Source organism: Erythranthe guttata, chromosome 9 (assembly GCF_056151865.1).
Source record: "Erythranthe guttata isolate IM_541 chromosome 9, IM_541, whole genome shotgun sequence".
Classification (NCBI taxonomy): domain Eukaryota; kingdom Viridiplantae; phylum Streptophyta; class Magnoliopsida; order Lamiales; family Phrymaceae; genus Erythranthe; species Erythranthe guttata.
Window position 1 is genome coordinate 1,422,090 of NC_142541.1, and position 12,576 is coordinate 1,434,665.

At 33.7% G+C, this 12,576-nt stretch overlaps 3 protein-coding genes across 3 annotated transcripts in view; 2 read left to right on the forward strand and 1 right to left on the reverse strand.

Moving 5' to 3' along the window:
* The window catches only part of ATM (Serine/Threonine-kinase ATM-like protein), a 36,502-nt gene extending 34,402 nt beyond the window's left edge, over nt 1-2,100 (forward strand). The window contains exons 77-79 of the mRNA XM_012975759.2: nt 19-84; nt 673-819; nt 1,751-2,100. Coding sequence (XP_012831213.2) covers nt 19-84; nt 673-819; nt 1,751-1,828 — 291 coding nt within the window. The 3' untranslated portion in view covers nt 1,829-2,100. The remainder of the gene's footprint in view (nt 1-18; nt 85-672; nt 820-1,750) is intronic.
* A 1,573-nt stretch (nt 2,101-3,673) lies between these two features.
* LOC105952169 (RNA-binding (RRM/RBD/RNP motifs) family protein) lies at nt 3,674-5,728 on the forward strand. Its single transcript, XM_012975686.2, has 3 exons — nt 3,674-3,823; nt 4,224-4,688; nt 5,356-5,728. The coding sequence occupies exons 2-3, from the start codon at nt 4,242-4,244 to the stop codon at nt 5,503-5,505; spliced, it is 597 nt and encodes a 198-aa protein (XP_012831140.1). The 5' UTR covers nt 3,674-3,823; nt 4,224-4,241; the 3' UTR covers nt 5,506-5,728.
* A 335-nt stretch (nt 5,729-6,063) lies between these two features.
* MKK3 (mitogen-activated protein kinase kinase 3) lies at nt 6,064-9,308 on the reverse strand. The gene is made up of 9 exons (XM_012975758.2): nt 9,072-9,308; nt 8,749-8,994; nt 7,837-8,055; nt 7,613-7,750; nt 7,363-7,530; nt 7,041-7,154; nt 6,853-6,960; nt 6,676-6,767; nt 6,064-6,607 (listed from the first exon to the last, which is right to left on the reverse strand). The coding sequence occupies exons 1-9, from the start codon at nt 9,171-9,173 to the stop codon at nt 6,247-6,249; spliced, it is 1,548 nt and encodes a 515-aa protein (XP_012831212.1). The 5' UTR covers nt 9,174-9,308; the 3' UTR covers nt 6,064-6,246.
* Nucleotides 9,309-12,576: the final 3,268 nt, after the last annotated feature.

The following is a 12,576-nucleotide window of genomic DNA, read 5'->3' on the forward strand; positions in this document are numbered from 1 at the left end:
TGGAAATGTTTTATGCAGGTTTTTATCCATGATCCTTTATATAAGTGGGCTCTATCGCCTCTAAAGGCTATGCAACGTCAAAAGGTATGTTATTAGTTCTACTTTCACTATCATGATAGTCAAAGTCGGGATATGAAGTTAAATCAGAAGGGGCTGTTTGTAAAATCTTAGGATTTTACAAGATCAATTTTACATGTCTTGCAAATTTAGATAGCATACCAAATCTTATGTCTGAAATATAATAGCACATGCCTTGTCGGTGGTTGTTAATTACTGGATTACTCTTTGGTCGTTGTGTTTGTTGTTTGTGCTAGGGTTTAAGTTTTCCTCAAGTTTCAGAATTAGTTGTGTAATCACTATGACACTATGTTTAAATTGTGCACTAAGAGTGCATTCCATGCAATTTATAGTCGATATCTGCATTGACTTAACCCCAATCTTACTGCCAGATGAGTAAGGCCCTTTTGAATTTTTCTCCATGGAGTTAACATATACCTCCCGATAAATGAAACTCATGCATGTCCTAGTTATTTATAATTCTGAGAGTCGCGTATCTTTTTCCTTGATATGTAACTCCTTAATTTCTCGTCGATATATATGTTCGAATTGGGGCTGCTCAACTTGTATGTACGTTTCTCACAGTTTTTTTTTTTTCTTTTTTGGCCTTAATAGGACATTGATGACGATTTAGATGCCAGCTTAGAAGACTCGGATGACGATGAGTATGAAGGGAATAAAGATGCTGCAAGAGCCTTGTTGCGTGTCAAACAAAAGCTAGATGGATATGAAGATGGTGAAATGAGAAGTGTTAATGGACAGGTATGTCATTAACTAAATTTCAGCATTATGCCGGACACGAGCATTATTTGCATCTCATAAATTTTATATTTTGAAGTCTTGAGTAACGCGTGATGTGAGTGGTGTTTTTAAAGATACCATCTCAAATTTTCAAACAAAATACTTTGAGTAATGATGTTGCAAGGAGTGAACTATGGAGACGATGCCTGAGTAATGACTATTGACTAGTCATGTTGCAAGAATTGTTCTCATGCTTTCTTTGGCCGTCGAAGTTGACGAGTACAGTTTTAAGTCCAACTTTTGTTATCATGAAAACCAAAATCTTATTATTTTTGGTGTTCAAATAACAATTCCTCGTTGAATATCCATAAAATCATAGAAATGATTCAACCTGTCCTTTTCAGTGTATCACAATAATTTGCAATCACCCACCATAAAATAAAATTTAGTGTGCTAGTAATCCCAACTCCTAATAGTCATTGTTTTGGTGATATCTATCGATGTAAATCTAATATTTTACTTTTTTATTTCTACTTGTTGGACATAGATTGTTTAGCTAAAAGTCGGATGATACCAATTTCATACAGAAGTGGTTTGTTTATTGATTTACATAAAACAACATTTTCTCTTGGTCTGTAGAAAGGATAGATGACACATTATACTGCATTCTAGTTGCATAAACCAAGTTTATCTCTCGAAGATCATTTCATATTAGATACTGGTTGTGATATTGCATTCGATAGGGGTAGAGAATGGACTTGGGTTCGATTCAAATACTCCGGAAATTTCTTTTGCTGATTTTTTGGATATTTTTATGTATCTACAAGGTCAAGTTGAGGAGTTAATTGTGCTTTCAATGCAAAATTTTGTAAAATTTGTTTCATTGTTATTTATTTTTCCCCCACTCCCATGTAAAATTACGTAAATAACTCATCGACATGATATTTTTTAGGTACAACAACTTATACAAGATGCGATTGATCCAGATCGATTGTGCCATATGTTTCCTGGATGGGGAGCATGGTTGTGATAGCCTGTACCTTCTCAGTTTTGAAGTTCGTATCGAAATCCTTTTTTCTTTTTCCTTTTTTTTTTTTTTCGGGAGGCAAAATTTTGTGCTGTAGAGTGGAATGGGGTTTGTCTCAATGTGAAGAGAGAAGTTGGAGGTTCGATATTTGTTTGGGTGCATGTGTACAAGGCCAATTAAAAAAATAATAAAAATATATATTGATTTTTGAAATGTAATTTTGTGTACATATATTAATATTTTAGGATTATATTTTAGAAGAAATTACTTATTGACCTCCCCTGGTTATTAATGATAACTGATGAGTTGAATTTATCAATTTACTTTTCAAACTACTTCAAATCTTGTTTTGTTTAAAAAACCAACCGTTTATAGAAACACTATACCAACTTTCATCTATATAAAACAAAATCATATTATACAAATAATATCTTTAGGCCTCGTTTGGTTGGGGAAAGCTGTCATGATTAACTAAATAATTAGACTAGTTTTTATGTTGGTAATTGGTATCCCAATATGTTACAGGGTTGACCCGAAAATATCGTATTATTATATCTTATCTTGCCTTTTATGAAACTTTTTTGTTGAACGTCTGGGATTCGATAAAATAATTGTGTTATCATTAGATTATTTAATCGACCCTAATGTTAACTGCTTATCACTCAAATTTCTGTATCATTTCTTTGTAGAAACTCTACGAATCAAATAAATACTTTGAAAGTTTGCGAGTCCTACCAAATATTTGAATATTGAAACTAAATGATTTGACTTGGGAGTTTTCTTAGTTCTAATAATAAGCTTTAGTCTTATAACTGTTGCTTCTATTATTCTAGAGATTGTTGCTTAAGGTTCTTCTTTCACCCATGTTCTTTATGTATTGTATTTGAGACATTTTTTTTTTTTTTAGAAAAAAACTAGCAGATTTTATTGATGTAATGATTCAGACATTACAATATCTAGAATAAAGCTCGGCAAAACGTTCGAAGTAAAGGACTCTATTGAAGATAATCTAGCAATTTCGTGAGCTGCTCGATTGCTTTCCCTCATGACATGACAAACTTTGAAAGCATCGGAACCTAGCGCCAATCTCTTAATATCGTCTATAATATTACCATAGATTGTCCGAGAATCTTCCTCTCCGTTAATAGCTGTAATAATTGTGCTTGTCGATAATATTACCATAGATTGTCCGAGAAAAGTCATACTCAAATCTTTGAGTTGTTCTAATGCTACACTTTCCTTCACCCTGGAACCGATTATCAAACACAAAATCATGGTTGCTCCGTCCCACGTGCCTCCGCTGAAGTCGTCTTCTCCGGTATCACCACCATTTTCCTTCCGTCGATGTTAGTATTGTTATGTAAAAGTTTACGAATCGACCACATGATTCAGATAGTTTAATAATAGATCAACTATGTTTTTTTATAGTCGATTTATTGTCTCTGCAGTCTAATATTTAGTTAACTATAGCATCTTGATAGTCAATTAATAAATCAACTACGCGAAGAGTGTAATCCATTTACGTCCAGTTCTATTCAGAATTCCGCGAAAAACATAAGGAGAAGGTTATCATTAATTATTTCCAGAGCTTAGACATGTCTCAGTGCAATTTCAAAACGAGGTGTTTTCACTAATTTTATCTATTTTGTAGTTCACTATGAAATTGTTGATTTAGTGCATTTTTATAGTATTATTAGTCGGTTAATATATTAACTACACAAACAATATAGTCGATTTACGTTCAGTTTAATCAAGAATTTCACGAAAATAATAGACTTTTTAAAAAAGTTTGAAGTTTTACTGTTTGTTTAAGCAAAATATAATAATAAAAGAAAGTAAGCAAGAGGCGGAGTGTTATGCTGGCAAAACGACCGGTTCTTATTTCCGGTTCATCAGTTCTGATTAAAAATTGGGTCCTTCCACTGTTCTATTTGAAACCCTAAATCCCCTATTCTAAGTAGCTGCCCTTGATCCAACAAATTAAATTGCTCAATCCAGGTACCCCTCTTTATTCATCCACATGCACTTTTATAGAAATCCAGTTCTTTTTAGCAAATTTTATGTTATGATACGAAAATTTCTCTGTTGATTGCGAAAAAAATTAGGTTTAAAAAATTACACACGTCGTTCAAGTATGCGCAATTAATCCTGTCGTGTTTCTTGAAATTCTGCATTGATGTTAATGAATTGAAGAAGATGATTGAGTTCTTAGTTTTTTTTAAATCAAGAATCAATCTTCACATCTTATTGTTATTGTGTGTAAATCAACGGTGGAGAAATTACCCGGTTAATTTCAGCTGTAGCAGCTGGGTTATGTTTTTAGAACTGTAATTTATTTCGCTTGTTCATTTTATTGCAAAATCTTTGTCCACTTATTCATCTTGTTTTGTAATTTTAGTTTTTTCTTTAATCAATCATGGGCAACTCACCCGAGGAAGAGTACGACGCGTTCTTGGAGAAGGTGAAGAGGACGATATACGTAGACAATTTGTCTCCCCAAGTTACCGAATCTGTATTGAAAGCCGCTTTCAACCAGTTTGGCAATGTGAGCAGCGTTCAATTTATCCCCAACTATTTCGAATCGAAGAACATGCCGCAATCGGCTCTAGTGATAATGGAGAACCCTAAGCAGGCCCGAGAAATTATCGGTCAGATGGAAAATTATTGTCTCATGATATTGGGTATGCCGAGGCCCGTCCGTGCCCAGCCTGCTAAAGTCGAGATGTTCGATGATCGTCCGAGAAAACCGGGACGTAAGATAGTGTGTCGTTGGGTGGACCCCACGGAACCCGATTTTGAGGTGGCCAAGAAAATCAAGAACCTTGTTAGGAAACATGCTGCAGAAGCATCCCTAGTGCTTGAGGTACATTCTGTTTAAAAACTATTGGCTACTCCCTCTATTCCACATTAGGTATCGTTTTTTCACCGTTGCACAAATATTAAGAATCTCCATATCTCCATATACAGTTAAACCTCTATAAATTAATACAGTCGGGACTAGGGAAATTCTATTAATTTAGTGATTTATTAACTTATCGAGTTATTAATTTAACACGTTTTCAACGAGTCGGGACCGAGAGAAACTATTATTTAATCGAGGTTATTAATTTATCGAGGTTCTACTGCATGTGGTTGTGGCGGTGCCAAAATTTTATGTCCGTGGGGGCCAAATATGCACTAAAAATCTTCTAGGGGGGCCGGTATTGTTACCACCCACGAAAAATAATAAATCTCTATATAAAATGCTAATGATTTGAGAAATGTTGGGGGGCCATGGCCCCCCTTGCCCCTATGGTCACTGTATGTGGATTGATTTTAGGAAAATATATATTGTTAGACTAAAATACCCTTTTCCATATAAAAGATTTAGTAAACTGAATTTTAATCAATAAGGAGAAGAGAGAGTGTTGGAAAGACTTTATTATAAGTGTAATTAATGCTACTTTCAATTTTGTTTTTTAATGTTTTTGTGTTAGAAATTTTGCTGTAAAATATAATATTGTGTTTTTTTAATTGTCTTGATGTAATAGCATCAACGAGGCGAAGAAGAAAAGCTTGCAAACCAACAGAGTGAAACATTGAAAGGGCACTATAGGAAGTACGAGCTGTTGGATAGTGTTCTCGATGATGGAACGGCCAAACATTTGGAGCGTTATTATAACATGAAACTTACTGATTGATGATGCTTGATCGACTTTTTGTGATCGATCTTCGCTGTATCTATAGAGCATATTGCAGGATTTAGAAAACCTCAAAAAATGTATCCTTAGAAAACGAGTATTTTCTTGGTGTATACTTTTCTTACATCAGAAAAAGATTTATCTTTGATTTGTTGTTTTCGCTTTTGTTCGAAGATGGTTGTTGTATAAAGTCTTTTGTAGTGAAGCTAATTTCTGAACCAAACTTCAATGTTTATATTTGTCTGATAAGATACGAACTCTAATCGGGCTCGATCCACGTTCTGCCTGATTAAAGATCGTTCGTGCTTGATTTGGTTGGTAATCAAAAGAAGATCAATCAGACTTAATTAATTCAACAAAAAAATTATATTGTTATGCGACAGTTTACGTAAATAAACTATAGGATCTAGATAGTCTAATAATAAAACAATTATGTTTCCTTATAGTTGATTTATTGTTTTCGAGGTCGAATATTCGATTCAATACTTTAGTTAAGCAATATTACTCTGATAGTCGAAATACAATAACTGCGCAACATAGTAGTTGATTTACGTTCAGTTTATGCAGAATTTCGCCAAAATAGAATGGCACAGTTATCACTAATTTTCTCAAATAAGATTCTTGGCTTGGTTATATACATTTACATTTAAAAATGAAAAAAAAAATATATATATATAATTAGTTACTCTCAACTCCAACTATTGATACAACAAAGAGAGTTGAGTTCTCACTCTAAATTATTTACTGAACAATGTAAAGCTCTTGTTTGGCGATGAAATACCGCCCAATCACATCTGATTTTTCCACAATAAACTGCTCCCGAAATGTGCCCACACGCTTGCTAGGTATATCGATCGATAAATCTCTGAAATTAGGCAAGCCCTCCACCTGTACACCTTCCCCACATATCAAGAATTGATTCCCAACGATAAACGAGCCCGTCACACGAAACGCAATTCCATTTTGACCATGCCCACGGCACTGAAGTTTCTCCACAACATGCACCAGCTTTTGAGAACCCCAATTTCCCGCCAATTTTCTCCGAATATTCGACAGATTCGTAAAAATATCATCCGGGCCCACATATTCTTTCCCGCCAAAACTGCAAACCATATAACATATAATATATTATTTGTACATTTATATATAGGAAATCGTATGTAATTTTACCTTAAAACTGAATGGCATTCGTATAAAGTCTTTGTGTGATGCCAAAGATCATCCGAGCCGTCGAAGAGTAAGTAATAGTGTATCGTCAGCATCTGATTAAGCCATGCATGTGTCAGTATAAAATTATTAATTCAGCGTAGATTTATCGAAAAATCAAAATTGAGAAAATTAGCTCACATCTGCAAGATCTTTCATCCTCTGTGTCGGGTCGAATATACTTTGGACGAAAGATTCTAAGTTGATTCCAGAATCCTCGTACTTTGTTATAAATGGATGTGAAAGCAGCTGCAGAACAAGCACATAAGTCAAAATGGGATCTTGTTTTATGAATCTTTTTTATAATATGATGCTCTACGATTGCTCACCTTCTCAGCCGTGGGCCGTTCGATTGGATCTTTCTGGAGACAAGCATCGACAAAAGAGCAAAACTCCGACGAAAAATTCCTACCCGACAATGAAGGAGATGGATCATCCAATATCTTCAGACAAAACACGAAACACATCAAGAATATATATATATATATATATATATATATATATATATATATATATATATATATATATATATATATATATATATATATATATATATATATATATATATATCAGAATAATGCATCCAAATATTGAATTACGAGAACTACTCTTAAACGAAGTAAAAACGACATTCGCTCGATCTTTTTTTACCTGTAACATAAGATTAACAGGCCCTTCATTAGCAGTGTAAGGAAATTCGCCAGTTGCACATTCAAAAAGTGCAAGTCCGAGGCTCCAAATATCAGCTGGATAAGAATAACTTTCGTTTCTAATTCTCTCGGGCGACATGTATGTAACGGTCCCCACAAAAGTCGCACACTGGGGCCCACATCACATAAAAGTTAGCAAAAAGAAAAGGAAAAAACAATCGACGATATGTATAAACTAAGTTAGAACAAACCATAGCCATTGAATCCTCTAAGCCAGCACTTATCCCAAAATCCGTAATCTTCGGCTCCCCTTTGAGATTTACGAGCAAATTTGCCGGTTTGATATCTCTGTGAACTAAGTGTTGTACTCCATGCAAGTAACTTAGTCCCTTTAAAAAATCATGAAAAAATATTATAAATCAAGAAAGAAAAAAAAAACACTACAATAAGGTCGTAATAAGGTGAAACGACTTACAAGTAAGAGTTTTTGCACCATCGATGAAAGAATTGGTTCCGTTATAGTCTTTCGTATACGAATGATATCTGCGAAAGAACCTCCGTCCATATACTCTAAAGCTATACTTATTTGCCCCGAGTCGGGAGTATAAAAAGCACCGTAAAATTGGACGAGGCCTTGATAACAAGGCGCTTCACATAATGTTCTTATTTCCGTAAGAAGCTGCTGCCTTTTCTCCTGTAAAATATTCGTATTAGATTGACACGTTTTCTTTTTCACTTTTCAAATCGTAATTCTTTCTCTAATGCATTGAACGAAGTGCCAAGCTTATTCATTACACACGTACTTAAATTCGAACGAAAACTGCGTAATAAGAAGATTCAACTTTTGGTTCAAATATTTTATATACAGTAGAACATCGATGAATTAATAACATCGCGTAAATAATAATTTCAATTTGGTCCCGACTCAGTAAAAACCTACTAAATTTATTAATTCGATAATTTAATATTTCGCTGAATTAATAAAACTTTGCTAGTCCCGACTGTATTAATTTATAGAGGTTTAACTGTATATCAACATTTCTAGCAACCTAACATTAGCTTAATTACGGAAATAAACGAACGTCTAAATTCCAAAAAAACGAGCTCGAAAATGTATAAAATCGCAAGCAATCGCATGGAAACGACAAACGAAAATTCCTAAATCAACCTAACATTAGCTTAATTACGGTATCCCAAACAAACGAACGTCATAATTCCAAAAAAACGAGCTCGAAAATGTGTAAAATCGCATGGAAACGACAAACGGAATCCCTAAACAAAACCCCAATCAAGAAAAAATCCCAGTTCAAACCACAACAACAAAAAAAGATTCAGCACATATATAGATACACACACATACAATTATATCTATATAATAAAAAAATACCTTTTCGAAAATATTAATTTTCTTGAGGGCAATAATCCTGTGATTAGGAATATGAATAGCCCTCTGAACAACACTGCTTGCACCAGAGCCAATTGACCCAAATACCCTCATCTCGTGCGAAGCACATTTGTACGTCTTCTCACAATCATCCGCTGAAGAGTTATTACATTTCTGCAGCCCCATTTCATTTATGTTGTAGTAATTGTATGATTTGCTCAACAAATTCACTGTTCCACCATCTGATAACTGTTTCACAAAAAAATCAAATTCTATTCTTCTTTTGGTTTCAAAGATGAATTAAAAAAAGAAGGGATTTTTATTACCATGTAAGAATCGGACGGGTCGATATTCGACCCGGATGGGAACCCTATATCCGCATCGAAGAGTGGGACCAGTTTCTTCCTCAGCTCTTCCAGTCCAGACATTGATTGGGTACTGCGATTTCAACAAATTGAAAAGAAATAACGTTGTTTTGATGTTCTTTTCGGGCAAACAGAGATCAAATCTCGAGTTATTTCTTACTTTTTATCAAGTTTTTCTTTTTCTTATTTTTTTTTTTCCTTTTTTTTTTTTGTTTAATTTAGCTGTTTGACTCAATTTTGACCAAGTTAGTATATATTAGGGGTGTTCGTTCCATTCGATAAAACTGTATTGAACCGAACCGGAATTTTGGTAAACTGAAACGTCGATACTTCAAAAATTTGTAATGTTTACCGAACCAAACTATTCGGTTCAGTACTGATTTTTTTTTTTACCGAATTGATTCAATTTTTTCGGTTCGATCAGTTTATCGGCCAAGTGAACACTCCGAAATCGAAACTTTAAAAACCGAATTCGAGATCTAATCTGCTAGTAAAGAAACTCAATCTCCAAGTCTACATATTAATCTTTAAATATACATGTAAGAGCATCTCCGACCGGTTTCACAATTTTTTCACCAAATCCCATTTTTGGTGGTGAGAAAATGGGTTCATCTCCCACCGGTAGCATACTATTTTACCATTCCACCATTTTTGGTGGAAAAATAGTGTTTTTGGTCTCCAATGGGTTTCACCAGAATTTAGACCAAATATTAAAATAATAATAATATTTCACCATTTCACCACTTATAGGAAATGGGATTTGGTTTGGTCTCCCATGGCAGCTCACCGTATATGCCCCAAAATTATAAATATAATGTTAATCGTAATTTTATTATATTTTATTTCATAAATATTAATTATAGATCCAATGTTAAGTAATAAATTTTTTTAACTATATAATTTAAAAAATTATGTTTTCAATTTAAATGTCTTGTCCTCTATTTCATCAATTAAAGTGTGTTTCATTAATTATTCTATTGTTGCTTATTATATTTTATTAATAGCAATTAGCGTATTAGTTAAGTAAAGAAATGAACTAATAAACATTGATACCAACAAAATATACAAATTAATTAAAAATAAGCATATTTATATTATTAGAATTAATGTTTTATTAATAATAACAAATGTATTTATATTTTAAAAACTAATTTAATAATTAATACCTATGTATTTACGATAAATATGCTAATGAGTTGGTAATCGGGTGCAATTAGTTAAAATCGTCATTTTATATATATGGTACTTAATAAAATGGTGTTAATTACGGCAAATCCTATTTTCACCTCTATATTTGGTAGGAAAAATAGGATTTGGTGAAAAAAATAGGAAAATGGTGGACCGGTGGGAGATGAAAATTCCATCACCAAAAAATTTGGTGGAAAAATAGGATTTGAGTATTTGGTGATATGGGGGTTGACCACGGTGGGAGGCTAAAACCAAATCTCTATAATTTTAGGTGTAATGGTGGTATAGGAATTTCGGGTGAGGCTAAAAACACCTAAATTAGATGAAAAAATGCCGTTATGGTGTACGGTCGGAAATGCCCTAAAGAAACTCAATTTCCCCATAATATCCACCATTTTTGTTTTTTTAGGGTAAATTACGAAAACACCTCTGAACTTGGGCTAAATAACAAAAAATACCCCCACCTATTCGTAATTACCAAATACCCCTAAGGTTTGTTTCCGTCTTACACCAACTCCTTACAATGTGATTTTTCACGGTTTTTGTTTTTATTCCATGGAATAGAATTACACAATTTCTGATATTTTTTATTTATTTATCACCTATTTAACAGAAAGTATAATGGATTATACATATTTTCTGTTAAAAACTCGATCAACAGTTAATTAGAGGGTAATTTTGGTTATTACGGATAAGTGGGGTCTTTTTTATTATTTAGCCTAAGTTTAGTGGGGTTTTCGTAATTTACCCTATATTATATATCCATCAATATTTTGGGATTTGCTTTTTACCGTTTGAAAATTGCTATTTACCGTTCAAAGACTCTCTCTCTCTCTCTCTAAAAAAATTCGCTCTCAAGACGATTTCATCACAAATCATACTTATTGGTGTGATATACGAACATAAATGAGTTCATCGGATGAAGATCTGGATAGCGGACACAACGAGGTAAAAATTCCGTCTTTTCGATCGAAAAAAATGGGCTAAACGTTTAAAAGCCCAACTCGGGCGCCCGAAGGGGCGCCCATGTTGGGCGTGCAGTTGGCTCTTGCACGCCCAACATGGGCGTGCACTGCACCTTCGGGACGATACGTTTTTTTTGGCTTTGAAACGTTTTTTTTTTTTTTTTTTTTTTTTTTTTTTTTTTTTTTTTTTATCAATTTTTTTACGCTTTTTTCAGGACGATACGTCTACAATTGAAGTTGATCATACCGATTATTTTACAACAACGGCGTTGCGGAGTCGACGTGAAGCGTGGGATATTCTAAATAGTGTTTGATTTAGTTTTGTTTTTTTTATTGGAATGAATGTATTACTATTGACATTGTATGTTATTATTATTATGTTATGATGTTATAATGAATGTTAGTATGATATTATTATTATTATATTATGTTATAATAATAATAATAATAATAATAATAATAATAATAATAATAATAATAATAATAATAATAATAATAATAATAATAATAATAATAATAATAATAATAATAATAATAATAATAATAATAATAATAATAATAATAAGGTCCTGAAGAAGTCATCGGGCATACGCCGATATCCTGGAATAGTAGACGGAGGCAAGTTATCGTAGAAGTACGGATCTGCAGGAGGACGAATCAGGGGTCCTTTCCCTTTTCCGAGTCCGAATTTTTTCACCCAATTAGACATTCTGTAAACATAAATTATATTAAATTTACTAACTTATTTTAATTCAGAAAAAAAATATATTTATTTTAAAACAGAAAAAAAAAAAAAAAAAAAAATTAATCGAACGCCCGGTTTGGGCTTTTCCCGGCCGAACCGACGCCTGGACCGGGCGCCGGTTCGCCCGGGAAAAGCCCAAACCGGGCGTCCAGAAACTGTTTACACGCCCAAGTCGGGCGCCGGTCGCCTGAACGGACGCCCACTTTGGGCGTCTGTTCAGGCGGCGGGCGCCCGACTTAGGCGTTCGTCCATTTTTTTCGAAAATTTTAGGGGTTTTAGAGAGATAAACACTTTTTTGTTTTGAACGGTAAATAGCACTTTTTAAACCGTAAAGAGCATTGTCTAATATTTTTCATTAACACGATACTTTCCAAATTGAATAGCCAACCCCCCTACAAGTGGCACAAAATCCACGCTGCACCGTAGCCCACCCGATCACAGCCTTCCCGTGGCGCGCGTTTTTTTCCATTTCTCTCCTTTTTCTTTTATTTATTTATTATTAATTATTTAATATTAAATTAATATTCACAACCAATCAGAGCTATATAATCCCCTGTGCTCACCCCCA